At 45.0% G+C, this 20,061-nt stretch overlaps 1 protein-coding gene across 33 annotated transcripts in view; it reads left to right on the top strand.

The window, feature by feature from the left end:
* The first annotated feature begins 6,470 nt into the window (after positions 1-6,470).
* The window catches only part of RIMS1 (regulating synaptic membrane exocytosis 1), a 335,679-nt gene continuing 322,088 nt past the window's right edge, over positions 6,471-20,061 (top strand). For 15 of the 33 annotated variants that reach the window (XM_055714419.1, XM_055714416.1, XM_055714435.1 and 12 more), the window contains exon 1: positions 6,703-7,213. In XM_055714419.1, coding sequence (XP_055570394.1) covers positions 7,050-7,213 — 164 coding nt within the window. In that variant the 5' untranslated portion in view covers positions 6,703-7,049. Of the gene's footprint in view, positions 7,214-20,061 lie in introns of all 33 variants that reach the window. The other 18 variants (XM_055714449.1, XM_055714437.1, XM_055714450.1 and 15 more) reach the window with 4 other exon arrangements.

Genomic DNA, 20,061 nt, shown 5'->3' with positions numbered 1-20,061 from the left:
CAGCTTTGTTTTTCAAGCTTTGTCTTTTAATACAGTTGTGCCTCTTACACTGAAGTATTTAACTTCTGAAATACAATATATATGTCACATTTTTTTCATCAGTGGTTGCTCTTTCAAGAATTTAGTGTAATATAATGTTCAAACAAAATGAATCAAAACATTATCAAAATGAAGAAATTCTACAACACAGAGACAAAACAGTTTTTTTCTCCAGTGATACAATGCAGTAGATGCTGACACATTTCTGACGAATGCTTTCATTTTGATGAAACTACATTTCATTTAGTCATTAACTCAGTACACATACTGGTTTTATGACATCTGGTTGTTCTTGCATCTCATCTGACATCTTTCTCATTCACAGGTAATAATTATCTTTCTATCCTTCCATTTCCTTCTCTTTTCCACCAATGCATCACTCCTCTTACAAATATCCCCTCTAATCCACATATTTCAATGACTCTTTTCTCTCCGGTGGTCTAACTGATTAAAATACTAAAGTTAAGTTCAAAGCAACTGTTCCAAGGCTGTGCTTAGGTTGAATTTTGCTGTTTCTCTTCAGATCTAAAAGGGGTGCTGTGCCTTAAAGTTCATTCATCTTTTCTGATTTTATCTATTGGATAATTAAAGGTATTTTTTCCTACAGACTTTGTCTCACTACTTCTTAAAGCAAACTGTTTCATCAAAACTCTTGTGCCTGTTTTAGTAATAATACTGACTTTTGAAGTATCTTGCCATTTACAAATAGAAATACATGAGATTGTGATGAGGTTGCAATAGATTGTACATCCTCCACTGCAGGAACAACTCTGAAGAATGACACCATCCTCCCCTCACTGCAGTCCTCTTACCTGCTGCTTCTTTACAGGCTGTCTGGGGAATCAGGTGTTTACTGCCAATTAGGCTTGATAAAACAGCAGGAGTTTCTTGCATTCTCTTGACAAGAGTATTTCTGGGCTGCTGGCAGCTGTTGGAGGGCTTCTGACTGCATGGACAGCATTAGACCTCAGTGTACTAAGCACTTTGTTCGTTTGGTGATTTAGACCTTACCCTTACTGCACTCTCTCCCGCAGTCATAGCATAAAACATTCAAGATTTTATTGAAGATTTTCTTTTGGAGCAAAAATAATGGTAAGATACTTAAATTGGCAGCAATTAGATTTTTAAAAAAACCCTTATATATTATAATGCAAAGTACATTTTCATTATATCTATAGGCTACTTTACTAATTATATTAGAACCGTCCAGCAAAGCCACTGGGGCAACAATAAATTTATTATTCTAAAAAGATATGGCCCATAATTATAGAAAATGTTGTGTTACTTCAATGCTTGAACTGAATCATTGCTTTTCCAACTGCCAGATTGCTGACTAAGAGTATTGGACTTCAGTTTCTTCTGTCTGAGCTGTAACATTTCTCAGACCTTCTGACAGATGGAAGAAGCTACTACAAACTTGGGGTCTTTCTGGGCAATGGCCATATGCAGGGTTCCCCTCAACTGAATGGGGTTCCATTGTGACTGAATGGTCAGTTCCATCACTTTTGCACTTTTTTTCTAGTTAAAGGAGAAAAAATGGAAACTGATCTCGGTACTTTGGAAAACGATGTACTTAAAACCTTGTTAGTATTTCTATGTTAAAAAATTATTATGAACAAACACATTTGGAAAGTAGTCAGACTGAAATAAGAATAAGCTCATAACAGATTCAAATCAGGAGTTTTCAAACACATTGTTGCGCCTAAAAGGGTGTATGATTTGGAGCTGCACATACAGAAGCATCATGTCATGGAGGAGGAAGGTGACAGTTCCTGTTTATGCATTTTTGGCAAGCAGCACCTGAAGGATGGGATGATTTTCTGGAGTCTGCTACACCAGAAATACACAGCTAAACAGGAAGGAACTGAGAAGAGCAAAGGGAATAATTAGAGACCTATGGGGGTGGGACAGGGTTTCTAGTCTATTTTTTTAAGGAAATCAAGCTATTCAGTCATGCTGTTTTCCTGTCAGTACTCCAGTAATAACATTTGAATCTCTTGACCAATTTCAAATAAGCCTGACAAAAAGAGAGAGGTCTAAAACCACTGAGCCTCTGCAGGTTTTATGAAGACCAGCAGCCAGACAGAGAAGAGTCAGATTAGTGCACTTGCTGAAGACCAGGTGGAAGTGTGAACTTGGCTGCTTTATTTGACACAAGAGAATCCAAAACTGTCATCCAAAACCAGGCTTCATAAGGTTTGATGCCAATGGAATGGCTAGTTTGTTGATCAGAGGGATTTTTTTTCTGGTTTTTAAATAATAAAATAAACTTGAAAGAAGACCAAGACTTCTGGCTGACTGTTTTTAAGACACTAATCACTGCAGGTTGTAGGCACTCATAAAATTATGCATAATAACAGATCTTGTTCAGAACATGCCCTGAAATCCCTGCCTGAAATGAACTCCCTTTATGCAAGTGGGTTTTGTCTGCCTTGAAAAGGACTGTTTCCATTTCTTCTCATACTAGAACTAGTTGTGACCTCCTTCTCTCTTAAAATACTGCAGTGCCACCAAACTTAAAGAAATGAAAAATCACGAATCAGATGCCAAAACAAAAACTGTACTTGAAAATCCTGATAATGTTAATAGAAGGTATTTTACTGTGAATTTGGTGTGCCTGAAATTTTTTAATTCCTTCAACTTCTTAGGTGAGAGAGAAGTCAGTGTCCCATTTTTACCAACCTATTGTGAGAAATCACATTGAGCCCTTGATGTTACAGAATATTTCATCCTTCATGACTGTCCCTCAGACAGCAAACCCCCCGCTCAGACTGAAAACTCTTCCACAGCTTTCACTATCCCCAGTGTCCCGTCAGGCTGAGAATGAGCACCACTCCTCTAGGGAAGAGACAACAGGAAAACCCTCTGCATTGTTTGTTTCCAGTTTCTTTCAGTTTGCCTCAAGCAAGAAAACAGACAATCACGACTGCTCACAGCTAGGCTAATGAAAAGAGCTTGAAAAGGAAATATTGTTGTAATTAAGAAATGTAAAAAGTGGCCTTTGGACAATCTGAAAGGAGGATGTAGGGGAGAAGGAAAGTTCCTAAGATTGAGGCAAGTTCTAGAATCATAAAGAAATATGCATCTGTCATGCATGGGGTATTGTCATTATGAACCGAGAAGAAAAGATCACAGATTCTGTTATAATAACTGGCTTCTCAAGTTTAAGGAATTAATTTACCTGATATGTGACAATAGCTATATTGATATTCCATTTCTAGATTTCACAGCAGTCTTCCCTAGACAGGACTTCAGAGAAATGGAGTTAATAGGATGCCTGTCAGTGACAAGACTTTGGATGTTACTAAGCAGGGGGTATTCTTAGTAACCAGGCAATGAAATTCTCTTTAAGGCTCTCCTGTATCGTTGCAGCTTCTGGAAACAATGCATTGAACTAGGCTGGGCTTTCCACACATTGTTCGTTGGAGGACAGAGTCAGATATTTCATCTTTACAAAACAAACGCGGGCAAATCAGAAAATGACCACTGAATGTTTGAAGTTCTGACAGTAAGAGCTCAGTCTCTTCATGTAGCCCTATGAAGAATGAGATTACTTTTATGGTTTCTCTTATATGTCTCTCCAGGAAATTCTACTGCCTTTGTGAAAAAATAATGTAAAATCATTTGTTGTGCCTAAGACTTTGTAGGCACTAGGAAAAGCATTGCCTGAAGGTTGACGGAGGTCAGCCTTCCCAGCTAGTTGGCACTGGTGAAGCCACATCTGGAGTTCATGGCTCCCCAGTACAAGACAGACATTGACATACTTTGAAGAAGGTCATTGAAGATAGTTAAGGGATATGAAGATAGTTAAGGGGTTGAAGCATGTTGTATGGGGAAAGGCAGAGAGATGGGACTGTTTAGCCCAGAGAACAGAAGGCTCAGAGGGGTCTTACCAATGTGAATAAAGAAGCAAGACTAAGTCAGGCTCTTTTCAGTGGTGCTCAGTGATAGGACAAGATGCAACGGGCACAAACTGAAACACGGGAGGTCTGGCCTGCACATGAGAAAACACTTTTACTGTGAGTGAGCACTGGGACAGGTTGCAAAGAGAGGCTGTGCTGTCTCCATCCTTGGAGATAATCAAAAGCCATCTGCATGCAGTCCTGGGCAACCTGCTCTAGCTGACCCTGCTTGACCGGCGAGGCTGGACCAGATGACCTCCACAGGTGCCTTCCACCCTAAATCCTGTGATTCTGTGCTTTTCAGTAACACCGTTTGTTCACAATACGGCTTGATGCAAGTTTACACTCCAACTTCTGTAATATTTTTTTTAACCATTACTCTGCAAGAGTAATTTCAGCTTTACTTCTTAAGTTATAAGAAACTATATATATAAAAACCCCTTGTACTATTTGTGTTCATTTTGCATTTCACACACAGCAGTAAGAATTCACATGCTTGACCCTGCATTCAACAATTAATACAATAAAGCAGAACAGACACATACATGACTGTGTCAGTAATTAATAAGCAGAAAGGTGAGTAGGATAACTTAATCTCATGTAATATTTTCTTCATAAAAAATATTTTGGAGACATTTGGGTCTTATGGTCTTAGACCGTTAATATTTTGTTTAGGCTAGGCTTAAAGCAGCAACTCTTCAACACCAGGGCCACTGCTCTAGTGAATTAGTTCTTGTAGTTACTTAAGCTACATCTTTCACATGGCATACATGGGTCTAAATTATCTGAAGGAGTGTGGACTAGCTATGGATATCTATAAGAACATAATCATGGTGTCTAGTATTACCATTCATGTCATGTCATGTCATGTTTTAGTTGTTTCTGATACTAAACATATGGTGGTACCTCACCATCTCTTCATCCTATTCTTTTCAGTCATGCTTCCTTCAGTTTTGAGATAGCTGCCGTACTTTTTGCCTGTTGGTAATGAACAGATAAATTCTTTAGCATCAGTCTATAACATGAAGGCTATCTTCCCTGCCAGTCACAGATGGTGGGAAGTGATTTTATTGATTTGTTAGTACTTAGCTAGAAGGATTACATCTAGTAGCAATAACATGGCAAGGCCCTGGGACAAATCACCACACGAGTTAGTGGGAGGGCCTGTGTCTTTAACTGAGTGTGACATTATGATATTTACCAGCCCTTCATAGTGCTTTGCTTATTAACACCACTGTAATCTCTTCTCAGCCATCTGTCGGTCATTCATGTTTCAGTTTCTTTCATGTGCTGGAAGAGTTGAGAGACTTCACTTTCTGAGCTGGACTTGGACATTACCACTCAAAAGTTCTGGTGGTCACAGTAGCGCTTATTATTTTTTTTCTTTTTAATTTGTGTTATCAAATTGTGTCCTGCGGAAAATCTCTTGGGTGGACACAAGCAGATGGCTACAGTAATTCCTCTCAAATTCAAAGGGTCGCAAAGGTTCATAGCTCTCAGAATTTGTGCAAGAGGTATTAGTGTGGCTGGCTGAAAGCTGGTCCCTCTCCCTATTCCAAACCCGGCAAATTTGGCAGCAAGAAGCATTGCACACTGCCAGCATGGATTTTTTTTTTCCCTTTGGTTCCTGCCCATCAGACGATCTCTCTAGAAACCAGAGCTGTTTCCATGCTGTGACCTCGGCAGAAGCATGACTGAAGAGGTCTTCAGTGTCAGCGTGTGTTAGAGGTAGTTCACATTTTATTTGAAAATGCAGTTTTCTCTGTATTTCAGCTTTGCATTTCTAAGTAGCCTGAACGGTTTCAGTCACTGACAGGCACGCGTTGAGTGAGGGACCCTTCAGAGCCATAGGCATCAGTTTCTGGCCAGCGGATTACACGCAGATGATCTCCTGTAGAGAAGGGCCGTGGTGTCTGTTATCAGCTCCCCCAAACCAAGCTGCTCAGAGCTGGTAGATCACAACTTGACAGGGAAGGTCTCTCTGGAAGCGGGGTTTTGTTTCACTGTGCGTGCCCCCTTCAGCTGAACAGTCGGCACCGTGGCACCTTTCGTGGCCAGTTTTGGTGGGTCACGGCGGCGAAGAAAGGGCTCTGATGGGAGAGGAGAGTCAAGAGCGCTCGCCACCCCGCGGGAGGTGTGGGGGGGCCGCGGCATGGGTGCCGCTGAGTGCGGGGAGCCGCGTTATGAAGAAGGCGGTGGAGCGTGGGACGCCAAGGAGGGGACGGCCGTGCGGCGACAATGCCGGCCCAAGGCAAGGGGGCTGCGGCTGCCGCCCGAGCCCCAGGTGCGGGGGCGGGCCCGGCTCACGCCCGCGGGAGCGGCGGCAGCACCGGGAGCCCAGGGCTTCCCCGGCGCCCCGGGCAGCCCGCAGCGCGGCTCCCCCGCTGCTCAGCCCTTCCCACAGGCGGCCCCTGCCCGGGGCGAGGCGGCAGCCCCGGCGGGGACGCGGGCCGGCTCCCGGCCCCGACCTGCGGCGCAGAAGCCTCCGGGAGGAGGCGAGGAGGGCGGGGTGCCGTGGCCCGCGCCGTGACCGTGCGGCCGCGGGACGAGCGAGCGGGCGGCGGGGAGAGGCGCGGCCGGCACGGGCAGGGCAGGGGCCGGGGCCGGCAGCCCGTGAGACAGCGGCGGCGGCGCGCCCCGGACTCCGCCTCACCGGCCCCGACCCCCCTCCCTCCTCCCAGCGCCAGGCTCGCGGCGGCGGAGCGTTTCGGCGGTGGCGGCGGCAGCACCCGCCCTTCCCGGCCGGCCCGCGGCGCGCACCGCCCCCCTCCCGCCTCCCGCACGCAGCCCGCCAGCGGCGGTCGGGAGCCCTCCGCGCCAAGGCACCCCCGCCCCGCACGCCCACCGCCGGGAGGATGGGCTGCGGGCGGCGGCACGGCAGCCCCCGAGCTCCCTGAAGCCGCGGAAACAAAGGGAGCAAAGCGGCAGCAGCCGCCGGGCCGGGGTGGATGCAAGCAACCATGAAAGGCTGGGTCTCCGCCTCCTCCGCTGCTGCCAGAGAGCTGCCGGCTGCTGCTGCTCGGAGGACTACACTGTGAAGGGGCGGAGGAGAGGCTGGCCGGGCTTGCCGTGCAAAGGTAGAAGGTGTAAGGGAGCGGCGGAGAGAAAATGTCTTCTTCGGTGGGGCCCCGCGGCCCTCGCCCGCCCACGGTGCCCCCCCCGATGCATGAGCTGCCCGACCTGAGCCACCTGACAGAGGAGGAGAGGAACATTATCATGGCAGTGATGGACCGGCAGAAAGAAGAGGAAGAGAAAGAAGAGGCCATGCTCAAGTAAGCAGACGCCAGTCATTCATTCATTCGGGCACTCATTCATGCGCCGATCGCCGGCGGGCGGGAGCGGGCGCTGCCACAGGGGGAGCCGGCCGGTGCCCAGGGCCGCCCGGCTTCGCCCTGCCCGGCGGCCGCCCCGCAGGGACCCCTCGCCGCGGCGGGCGCTGCGGAGCCCCGGTCCCGCTCCGCTCCCGACCCATAACTTCCTCTTCCCCGGCCGTCGCCCCCCGCCCCCTCTCCGGGCAGCCCCTCCCGAGGCGGCGCTGCCGGCGGAGCCCGGCGCGGCGGGACGGAGCGGGACGGCGGCCCCCCCCGCCCCGAGGGAGCCGGCGGCGCAGGGCGGGCGCAGGGCGACATGGGGGAGCCCGACATGGGGGTGAGGGGCGAGGTGGGATTCCTCTGGGGTCCCCAAAACCCCGCCTCTGCCAGGAGGGGCCGCTGGGTGGGGTTTCCCTGCGTGCGGGAGCCTCCGCGGCCGCCGTGCTGCCCCCGCCTGGCTCGGCCTCCGCTACCGCCCCCCGCGGGGCTGGGGCGGCCGCCCCCACCGCCGCCCCGGCACCCCCCGCCCCGCCCCGCGCCGCTCCCTCCTCCCGCCGCCTCCGGGCCGCCGGTCGCCTGCTCCGGGGGGTGGGGGGGGCGGCAGCGGCCGGGAGGCGGCTCGCTGTGCGGACAGCGGGGCGTTCGTAATTAGGCAATAAATGCAATTAGTCGCACCGCTCGTTACCGAGGGGAAGCGTGCGTGCGTGCGTGGCGGCGGGACGGAGGGGGCGCGGGGTTATCCCGCTGCCGGCGGCACGGGGAGGGGCGCGGGGTGTGGGTAGGTGCCATGTTTGGAAACCGGGTCCCCACGGCTCCTTTTGAACCTTTTCTCCGTTACACGCACCCCACCCCCCATCCTTGCCAAACGGTGCATGTGACCACGTTTTCTAGCCTCCAACGTTACCGAATTGCTGCGAGTGATGAGAATAAACAGATTGAAGATGTGGCCTGTGGAGGAGAATCAGGGCTTCTCCTCTTCTGACTACCCGTCAGGCCTCTTTGCTCTGGGGGCGAGATGGCAGGAGAGGTGACTGGAATAGTGCAAACCTCTGACGTTACCCAGACCCTCCCTACCACGGGAGGTGCATCCGTACCTCGCTCTCTTCTGGTTGCAAACACCTGTGCTTGGAAGGGATGCTCTGAAGGTGTGACGTGATCCGGGTGTTTCTTTTGGCAGCATCGGAAATGCCCACTGGGGTGATGCGGGTGCCAGCTCTTCCCTGTGGCTTTCTCAGACGGAGGGAGACACCATGTCCCCACAGGCTCCTGCCTTCAGCCCCGTGCACCGTGCCTGGCGGAGCTGGGACAGACTTGCCGTGCATTGCTGTCTCAGTCCCTTCCCGCCGGTGCTGGGTGCTGGATTTTTACAGGGGCTGCTAGGGGTGATTGCAACAGGGAGTTTCAAGGCCCAGCTGCTAGTGTTGCGTATTGCCGAGGAGCCGGCTGGGTACGTGGTGCTTGGATCTGGGTCCAAGACCAAGAGTTCTGTTTGCTGTTCTCCTCATGACACTTGGGGTGTGGCTAGCCTCGGAGGTGGGGTGGTTGAGGCCAGAAGTGTTTTGCAAAAACACATTGTGTTAGTCAATGTGGGGAAACCCAAGTGGAGGATCCCCGCTCGGTTTCTATTTATCAGAAGAAAATGGAATAACGGAGTAGCTCAGAGGCTCTAAACTACATTTATCCTTCTCCCATTCCTTGTCCTCCAGCACAGCTACTTCCCCATAAATATTTAGCTTTTATTCCATGAAGAAGATTACTGCTTCTGTGATGATGCTGTAGAGCAATACGATAAATCTTACAGTCACTGCAAGAATGAACTTTTGTTGGTAGAGATGGTAATGTCTCATCCCTATTCTTGTTAACATGGGACAGAGCATAAATTTCCCTCCTTCCCCCCCCCCCCCCCCTCCTCCCCCCCCCTCCTTTTTTTTTTTCTTCTTCTGCTCTTCTTTTGCATTGGCAGTTCTGAATTCTGGACTGATACTTCCTTTTTTTTTTGTGAGATTATGGGAATCTTAATGTTCTGCAGTTTTACTAAATGAATTTAGGACACTTTAAATACAGTTTTAGAAGAGGCCAGAATTGTGCTTTGTGAATTCAACTTGAAATTACTTATTATCTTGAAAGGTTTGTGATACCCAAGGTTAAAAGTTTTATTTCCTTACACCAGTTCTTTCAAATCATGGGCGTAATGGTCTAGGCTCTCCATTGGTCTGAGAAATTGTGATTTTACTCACAAACCTGTATATTCCCTTCAGCTATATCGTTGGTTTTCAAAAATTAGGTCACAGGAAATAGTTTTCATATGGATTATGATTTGACTTTTATGGAGAGCCACTAGGTTTTCTGAGATCTTTTGACTTTTCTGTATGCCCAGCACGCGTTTCCTTTTTGCGACAAGTTAGACAAGTTAGAAGGACTCATCTTTCCAGAGAGTAACTCTTGTAAGATTGGATTTTGAGACAAGAATTTACTTTCGTAATTCTGTAGAGGTTTGTTACAAATACATAACAGTGCTATCCAGATGACACAGCTATATTATAAGTCATATATCACCATCCCTTCCTATTGTCTTCAGTAAAAGTTTTTCTGATTATCCAAATGTCTCAGCAAAACAGCCACCAGTTATCATTTAAAACCACCTGGTGGAGAAATATTTCCATCTGTAACACCCACATACAAATCTGTAATGTCCCCTGGAAGCGAAACTGATCTGTGTTGCAGACTAGGCTCCCTTCAGTCCTGGGCTGATGAGGGGCTGGGTACGCGGTGCCTCATGAATCACAAGGGCTAAGAAGGGTGCAGCAATTCTCTCCTGTTCTGGATGGTCCCGATAGCAGTAAAAGTTCCTGAAACAGTACTTGTAATTTTCCTTTCCAGCACTCCTCATAGCAGGAAACTGGAGGAAGAATTCTTGGTTCAACTACTATATTCCTCACATGATGATCATAAAATCGTGGATTGGAGGGAATTTGAGGTGTTTCTGTGAGCAGACTATAATGGATTTCAGAAGTGACATCAGTAAAGAGGCTGTGTTCCTCTCCTCTGGCTCTGTACCTCTCTGCCTGAGCCCTGTTTCTGACTCGGAGCTAAAAGCCCTCTGCCAGTTCACGCTGACATCAGCACGTACTGCAGCATGCTAGCCGGGGAGCAGGGCGCTGTTACAGGGAGCAGGGCTGTGGGCACATAATGCTTTCACTGCTTGCACTGGAGAATGATAGAAATGCATGCTTCGGTTTGAAACTACTTGCTCGTCTGTTCCTGAGAGCTTGCCCTCTCTGTCAGCTTCTCTGCCTGCAGAGTTTTCTTCAGTAGTCTGAGGCTAACAGAGCTTGGCACTCCCTTAGAATAAAGGCATGCAACTTGTACTGGCCAGTGTCACTTTCTTTTTCTATAGGTAGATATACCTGGTCAGTGGCAGAGACCTCGTCCTCCCCTCACCCTTCCAATACCACATTTCAAGCCGCTGTGAGTGGTGTTTGTAGCGGGGGAACATGGTGCTGTCCTGTGACCTGTTGAATACCTTGAAGCAATGCATTGAGGAGTTGGGGCTTTTGTGAAGGTTCCTCCTTTTATTTTTTCTGTGAGCAGGTGTATTGTGGCGTGAGGAACACTTCAGCATTAGCTGATTGCCTTGAAATTGCCTTCACCTCCAAAGGTGGGTTTTGCATTCCTGCTGTAATAGGGGCAGTGTCACTAGGTACTCCTGAGAACATACCTATGACTTTGTGAAGTGGGGTCACAGTGTGGTGTAGGGCACTGAGGACTCAAATCCACATAAGCACTTCGGTGCTTACCTGGCACTAAGTAGAAACTGAGGCACCTTGACCGCAGTCCACAAAATCTTTCTGTAATAGTGCATCTGAGAAGCTGCATGTGCCTGTGTGTCCAGGGCATATAGGACCAGGGCATGTGAGTACCTTGGCTGCTGAATTGCTTGCTGTCTGTCTTACACCTGGGCCTGTTTGGGAGTCACAAACTATGTCATCATATGCATAAGTCCTCGGAAAGACCTGATGCTGATACGGTGCGTCTATAATGCGTATTGATACTCAGTGCTGAACTCAAAGTGCTGTTGTCACAGCAATGGCTGCTTTCCTAACGTGCAGGGGACAGGCAGCGTTACTGCTTCCAGCTGCTTTAGGTGGAGTAGCCTGGTGGTTCGAGAGTGCCTGCCTAAGTCCAGTACACTTAGTAGCCTGAAGAAATAGTGTCCTAGACAAGTGCCATCGCATTACAGTTTGGTAGAAACAGTTTGGCTTCCTGTACAGGGGAGAATGAAAAGTTTATGGGTCCAGAAGCCTAACTCAATGTCAAGCCTAATAGGCAGAGCTCCACTTGCAGAGAGAGGAGCTGTCTTGCTCTCACGTTGCATGCGTCTGGTTACCCAGGAGTCAGAGAAGTTTAAAATACTGAGATCTCTGGGAGTAGGAAGGAGATCCTCCTCTCTCTCAGCTGAACGAACTCCTCTGGGGGGCTTCAGAGCTTTGCTTTTTTATTCCTCTGTGGTTGGGAGACCTTCACCTTCCTGCATGGCAGGCTTTTGACAGCACCATGGAGAGCAGGCTGTTGAATAGTTAGAGTTTTACCATGGTAGACTCAACTCTCATCCAGTCTTGTTTCACTGTTTTACAGTGACTGTACTGTATTTTGTGGGTATCTCTGAAGACTGTAGTCTCTAGCAACCCTTTTCATTGGGGCTTGGCCTTACAGACCTAAGCTTCTGCTGCTCCTGTATGTATAAATGTTTGCATAGGACAGTGGTAGAATGTGCCATGGCCTCCCCTGCAGACTAGTTCACATTGGAGATGTTTACTCCTGTTTTACATGGTAGATACTCCTGTAGCTGAAAGACAAGAAGTTTGTGTTGAGTGGCTGATGCCTAGCCTGAAGTCCAGACGTTGCCCTACTGGTGGCTGACGGGGCTAACAGATTGTGAGGAAGCCTGAGAGGGAGGGTTTTCAATGAGGCTGAAGAGAGAAAGTAACCATCATTTTACAAAAATGGGGCGAAAAAAAAAGCATTTTAAAGGAAAAATAGTTTAAACGTTTAAAGTGTACATTCAAACACTAAATAGCCTGAGGGAGCTGTATTGTTTGTGGGTATAAGGTGCCTTGAAGTGAAACAACCCCAGTTAATATACAGGAAAATTAAATCATAGAAAAGTCACAGAATTACATGTATTTATATATGTACCTAAACTGAAGCATGCTTATGTGCAATTGTATGCCTTATCTCACTGGATTAGTTAAGTACTAAGTGCAAACCATGGCAGCTGGGAACACAGCTAGCTGAGTTCCAGTTCTATTCTCCTGTGGACTCTCACTGCCCAACAGGACCATACACTGGGACAGCCAAAGTACTTTTCTCCACCTCTGATGGAACAGTAGCTTATGAAAGGGGCAACAGCTATAAATCAACCTTAGACAAAATTTTGGCCAGAAATGAGAAGAAGCTTCCTTGTTACCATGGCAGTCATTTTCTGGAGCAAATTGAAGTGGGAACAAAAGCTCTTACTACCCTTCTGATGGGATTTAAGAAGCTTGTGAAAGAGATTGCTTGCTGAGGTAGTGGCAATGCTGGGAAACTTAGGTTGAAACAGGAGGTTCTTCATAGTTTTGTAACCCTGAGAAGCTTCAGTAGAGAAGCCTGCAGGTACTTGGAACCTTCCCAAATATTTAAAGAGTTATTTCAAGGTTTTCCATGGGAGTGGCAGTTGATAATTAGGAAGAAATTGATCGTAACACCCTATTTTGACCACCTAGTGAGGCACACAAACTTGATTTTGGTAGAATTCAGGTCTCTAGAATCAATAGGGATATTGGAGCTGCTCAGTTTTCAGGGCTGCCAAATCCTGAAAGTCACTTGCAGTTGGTGAGACTCTTCAGAGATTGCAAGATAACCCCTATATAATTTCCTGTGTGCACCTGGAAACTTCCAGCCTGAACTGCTAGTTGCACTAACACCGAAGATTAACAGACTGGCCCAGAGGCAAGAGCTCTTAACCAATTTCCTGGAGACTGTTGGTTACCCTCTCCGTTTCTAACACTTGGACCACACCTAACATTGTCATAAACCACAGAATACTGCTCAGAGCACAGCGGCAGCTGCTACCACCCTTATTTTGTGTAGTACTTATGGGAAGTAGGGTTCCGAGACCTTAGCCTGAATGGTATAAATCACCTGATGGTAATTTCCCTTCTGTAAACAGTAGGGAAGGGAGAGGTAGGATCATTCTTCGTCCTTTCTGTTGAAACTGGGCCTGTATGCAGAAATAAAAGCAAGAGTTAAGGGGCCATCATGAGGAAGTCTGTCTTTATCCTGTCTTTAGGATAAAGGATCTAAAGCCTATCTTTAATCTCACTGAGAAGACAAAGGAGGAGTCGAGAGATCTGGGAACCGGTTGTGCATTTGGCACCAAGGAATTAAAGGATAAAATGGATAATACCAAGACTCCCTCTTTTGAGTCAGACTCCTTCTCGCTTATTCTTTCTGTGGTCCCATGAATCTCACTTTCTGTGCAGTGGAGCAGGAGGAATGGAGGATGCCCTCACCTTTGCTGCTTGAAAGTCTGTATTTCTTCCTTTGCACTTAAAGGGGTTTGGAACCACCATGTTTGAGGCTCTGTGATGGAGCAGGGAGCCGAGTGCCGGTTGTTTACTGTATGCATGGGTAGTTTAAGCCCCTAGAATTACCGAGACAGACCAAATATTGCCTTGCGCCTCTTCCTGGCAGTGCCAACTCTGATCCTGACACTTGAGTGTAAAAATTCATGGTGAAACGATTTTACTCCTGGAGGACTACAGGAGTCTGGAGGTGGCTAGTTCAAGCCCCTACTCAGAGCAGGGCCACCTACAGCTCAGGAACGTGTGCAGATGGCTTTTGAATATCTCCAAGGATAGAGACACCACAGCCTTTAGACAACCTTTCCCAGTGTTCAGGCACCTTCACAGTAAAAAGTGTTTCCTGATGTTCAGATGGCCACCTGCTGTATTTCAGGTTGTGTGCATTGCCTCTGGTCCCGTCACTGGGCACCTCTGAGAAGAGTTTGGCTCTGTCTTTACTCCTCCCCACTGGGGTCTGTACACATTAAGGTCCGCCTGAGCCTTTTCTTCTCCAGGCTGAACAGTCCCCACTCTCTCAGCCTTTCCTCGTGTGATGTGCTCCAGCCCCTTAACCATCTTCGTGGCTCTTTGCTGTGCTCACTCCAGTATATCCGTGTCTTTCCTGTATACAGGACCCCAGAACTAGACTTGGCATCCGTTTGTGCTTTCATCAATGCTGAAGTAGAGAGGAAGGATCACTTTCCTCTGGAAGATGGAAATGCTTTTCCAGTGCAGCCCAGGATGGTGTTAGCCTTCTTTGCTGCAAGTGCACATTACTGGCTCATGTTCAGCTTGGTGTTGACTAGGAATCCTAAGTTGCTCCTCTGCAGAGCTTCTTTCCAGCTGGTTAGCCCCCAGCATGTATTGGTGCACGGGGTAATTCCTCTCCTCACGCAGGACTTGGCATGTCCCTTTGTTGTATGTTTTAAAGCTTAAGAGTGAGACCAGTATCTAATGTGTTCTCAAATCAATCTGAATCATTCTGGGGGGAGATTGCTTGTGGTCTGTGCTTCCAGCCCCTTTCTTGTTACTGTCCAAGGCTCTCACTCAGGGCGAGAGAGATTGATCTGAACAGTGCAGAAACTTGTTGCCTTTTGGCCAGTGGAAATTTAACTCAGGAGGAATTTAACTTCATTTGAGGCTTCACGTTTTCACAACTCTGAGAGGGCAGGTATGGCCAGAAAGGCGTCCTGACCAAAGGGTATAACTGATGACCTCAGAATTGCAAGGAGGGTTTTCATGGCTTTCAGGGAATTTTAGAGAACTGATAGTGATTTTTAAGCAGGAAGGTGGACTGAGTTTAGTTCAAGGAGACTGCTATATACAGTCAAAATGTATTCATGACTGCATGCAGTCATGTGGTAAGGGAATTATGAGACAGTCATTGACTGTTCTACTGGGGTGCCATCTCACCACCAAGGCAGGAGCAGGAAGCAGGTAAGAGCAGATTCATAGGGGATTCCTGGCAAGCTATAGAAGAGCAAGAGGTGGTAGGGGATGACAGGCAGTAATAAACATCCCTACCATGTTCTAGTAATGGGCTTCATATCGGCATATGTTAAAATTTTGGAAGTTCTGAAGTGCAAGCTTTTGTCGAGAGCTCTTCTCTGGCCTCAGTTTCAGTGGTTTTATTGAAATGCATTGGGCATTATTTCTGTGCATGCATCTCCCCACATGACTCTCCACTTGATACAGTAAGCCTCCAAAGCTTCATGCCTGCTTTATCTGGCATTGCACTAATACTTTCCGACTGAGAAGTATGTGAGTCTACAAATTCTTGGGCGTTACCTGTGCCCTGCCTAAGCCTAAAAACAAAGACTGGGTTAAAGCACATGATCTCTGGGTAGGAACTTCTCAAAGTATAGAGTTGTTACAGACCCAGATCTTAAAAGGAGTTATGCAGAAGAGACTTCTTCTCTAGAAGGGGAGGGTACCCTCCTGTTGGTTGTTTCTCTGGAAAAGAGATGGAGGAGAACAACATTAAGAGAGATTTGAAATTCTCAGTCTTGTCAATGCCCTTTTATTTCTGAAGACTCATGTGAAGAATTTTTTGCATCCTTGGATACAGGAAAGCAACTAACAAAGATGTAGCATGCTTCCTTCATCAAGCAGTTACTAAGCATTTTAAGACTTCAATTTAATACCTTAAGAAAAGGCTATTTAAAAATACTGCTGGCTTTGTATTCAGGCTTGTAAAGGTGCAGGCATTACTGAAGGTGGAAAATGAAAAAAATGAAATTTTATTTTTGGTTGCCAAGAATCAGAGCCATTTATAATTTCTAGCCGATTTTACTGTCTCCTTCACTCTACCTATTGGTGCCCACTGCATTTGTGTTCTCCCCTGGGCCTACCGGTTTTAATTAATAGATGCTGGCATGCAATTACGTTTTGGGGGGAAAAAGCTTGAACGCCTACAGTTTGAGTCTTAATTCCTAGTGGTGATAAAAACATATAAGAAAATCTTATGTAATCAGTTACAAACAGAGTGGTTTCTCTTTTTCACAAGTGCTTTTTGGAAATACTTGCATATAATTTACAATTACTGGAGTGATTTACACCTGATCAGGGCTGTGTGATTTACCCCAGTCAGATCCACATATTGGATCTGTAAGAATGCAGATAGCTTATCAGATCTCTGCATCCGTCAGGAGTTGCAATTGTTTTATCCCTTTTTTTATACTTCACAGATATGGTAAAATATTATGCAGTGTTTGTGGTGTTGCCTAGTTTTGGAATCTAGGCAGTAAATGTTTGTCAGAGTTATTTTTGGTTTTCACAACAAACAGCAGGAAAGAATACCAGTATCAGTTTGCTTTAATGGTTAGGTAAGACAGTTTGCACAATGCGATAGGATAGCATTGTAATTCTTTGTACTTATAACTGAACTAATCGTCCTCAAAATTTGATTGTGTATCAGACACTTATGTCCAGAGAGAGTTTAAAACAAGGAAGTCATGTTCCATTTATATATTTTCTGGCACTGTTATGGAGGCAAGAAAAGCTAGTTGCAACGTTCAGAATAATGACACACACAAACCCATTCATGCACTTGCCACTGCAGAGGCATGAAGAGACATGGCAGGATGAGTAGCTGTTTCCAGACAGTTCTAGATTGAATTAGAACATTTATTTTGGCACTTACCTGATGTGAACAAACTCAAAGTATGTTTTACTTTCAGTGTCAGGACTTTGTGCATTTTGCTTGTGGTAAGCATTGATAATACTATTGAAGATAGGGGAGCATGTCTGTGTATGTGTTTTTCAGATATCTGTAATAAAAGTGGGTAGTGTTTAAAATCTTTTTTTTTTTTTTTTTTTTTTTTTAAGGAATTTCTTTTTTCTTCTTTCTTTCCTACGTTAAACCCCCTTGGAATCAATGAAGATCAGTGTATGCCCTGAGAGTTGCTTTCTGATCAGAGTTGAACCTAGTAGATACAGCTACATTTTTAGTGATGACAGTGGTGGATCTAGCAAATTAACTGTTTCAAAATTTAAGGATCTGGGATGTAACCAAAGAATAATTTTCTTTGTATTTTGGGCTTTAGATAAACACCAAATTCTAGTTAGAATGGTGGTTTAAATGCCTTGTATCAACATACAGTTATTTACTTGAAGGTCCTTTATTGAAAGTTATTTTTTTAAAGAACTTAATTATGAGAAATTTATTAGGACATTGCTCCTGAATGGAACAAGCCCAACCACGCTATTTTCTGTAAGTACGACTGTATTGCAGAGAAAAAGTCTACTACTTTTCTAGCAAGAAACAGACCGCTCTTGTTTGTTCTGAAAACTGCTAATGGGAGTCTGCACATGCTTGAATGACCTAAGTGTGAAGTGTCTTCTCAAGTGTTTCTCTTGGTTACCAATACTGCATACTCTGAATTGATCAAACAAGGAAATTGTGTACCCAAAAGCCCGTCTACATCTTACACTAGCAGGTCTAATAAGAGATACTGCATTTTTTTACAAACCTAGTTTGGCCTGTGAGCCTAGGAAGCATTACAAGTTTTGTAGCCACTGCTCATGAAGATTTTGTCTGATTTTGTAAAATATATATTAATTCTAAAGTCTTTGAATATGCTCTGAAGGCTTCAAAATCATATCAATAACATAGGATTTCATAATTTTTATATTGATATATCATTCTCTTTCCAGATATTTAGCAAACCTACAGTCCTGCACTATACAAACAATCCAAAGAATTAACTGTGGGCTGTTTGCATCAGTATGTATTAATCATGTGGAAGTATTCTACAGATCAAATGATTAGTAGTAGGACTTTCGAGAGAAATGACAATGAAGCAGTTTGTGTAACAAAAGGACATTTTGTTGGATGGTTGAATAAGTTTAGTTGTGTTTCGAGCCATGATTTTTTAGCATAGCTGTTTTCTTTTGATGATTCCATTGGTCTTAGAAAAAGCATCAAGAACTCCGCAAAACCAGACATAGTAGCTGTCTGAGCTTTCTAATCTCTTTTCTTTACACAACTTCTTCAGCACTTGCATGTGCTAAGAAAGCAGAGTAATTTTTAATTTATATTCATTATCCTCTAGGTTTTTAATTAGCCTTTCTTATGAAGTTATTTTCAAAATAAAGTCATCACACTTTTGCATATTTGCAGTATTAACTTTAGAATCCGTTTGATATTTGACATCAGGACAATAAGTTTTCTACTGATTAAATGAAGTTGCACAGATGTAGGTGAAAACTGTGAAAACTTGAGCGGTAAAAGGACATGAACAATTGATGAGTATTTTAGTTACTTTATGTGCTAAGTCTCCTTGGTGCTGTTATTTTTTGCAAAAATTTTGACATTGCATGACAAACTTTAGCTATAGTTTAATGTTCTGCTGGCTATGTGTTTTTAGCTATAGATGTAGAACAGGAAGGCAGCTGGTTGATGGAGTGCATGGTGCATGAGGCTAGGCAGTTGAGAAGAAAGGACAGAATTTATGAGAAGTGTAGATCATCCTAGTTTAACTCTATTGATTTCAGCCCTGGATGCCACCTGCAAAGTATCAGGGTAATGGGTTTGCACTTCATGGATGAGAATTAGAAGAGATTTTGAATGTGTCTGTGTGCTTGTGCCTGAGAACTAGGCTGTACAGAAATATGTACAAGTTGTTTTATTGACTTTAATTGCAACATTATGTTGCTTAGCATCCCTTAAAATATGCAGAGTGCATTGGTGAAATTTGATCAGGAGCTGAAAATTGGGACAATTTTGCCTGCAGTCATATCATGGGGACAGGTGACACAGTTGAAGAAGTTGCAGTCATTGACCAGAAAAACATGGTATTGCTGTGGTCCTGTGCCTCTGCAGAGTTTGATTAACTTTTGTGAATCTCTGCCTGGGAACAAGTGTCACTGGAAGCCCATCTGTCAACTGGAGTAAGTCTTAAGTGGTGTTGAATTTGTTTAGATGGGTTATGTCCCTGTAAGTCTTACATTTTGCAGAAAGAAGCATATTTTTCTCAAATGCGTTTAGTAACTGTTCAGTTACTCCCCAAGCTTTAGGTAAAAAGTAGACTTGAGAAGAGTGAAACCAAGGTATGGCTACTTAGGTTTCTGCAAACCCCCCCCCCCCATTTATCATTGTCCGAAGGTATATCTGTATTTTTAATTTTTTTTTTCTGTTCTCTATACCCCTAATTTCCTGCAGTCTTAATTGTCTATTTTGTTTTCCTTTGTTTTCCCCAAAAAACTGTTTTTCAATATACTTCTAGAAAGGAACTATATTCACTCAGAGGTGGAGATTGCAGAGTTATAAGAATTGATTCTGATAGTTTATATGTAAAAAGTGTGTAAATTCCTTTGAGATTAAATGCACAGTACATTATTCTTTTATTTCAGAGCAAAATTAGATATTGATTTTTTTTAATGAGTAATCTATTCTGAGAATACAGAACCTCACTAACATACAATTCTTGTATTTTGTGTTTGTAGATGATTTGATATTGATTGTAGTTTTTAAATCTAAAAGCTCTCACAATAAGGAAAATCTCTTCATAATTTATTTTGCAAATTTTTTTTTAAAACTACATTACCTTAAAGCAAAACATCCTCCCTTAAAAAAAAAGTGGTTTTCAAACAGTATAGCACTCACTGTAAAATAACTTCCAGCAGGAACTGTTTGGACTGAACTGATCAGTTCAGGGAATCAGAAGTGAATTTACAGGTTGGCTTACCTGCAGCATCCCTTTT

The sequence above is a fragment of the Falco cherrug genome, chromosome 6 (assembly GCF_023634085.1).
Source record: "Falco cherrug isolate bFalChe1 chromosome 6, bFalChe1.pri, whole genome shotgun sequence".
Classification (NCBI taxonomy): Eukaryota; Metazoa; Chordata; class Aves; order Falconiformes; family Falconidae; genus Falco; species Falco cherrug.
Note: the sequence above shows the minus strand (reverse complement) of the source record. Positions and strands in the feature narration are given on the sequence as shown.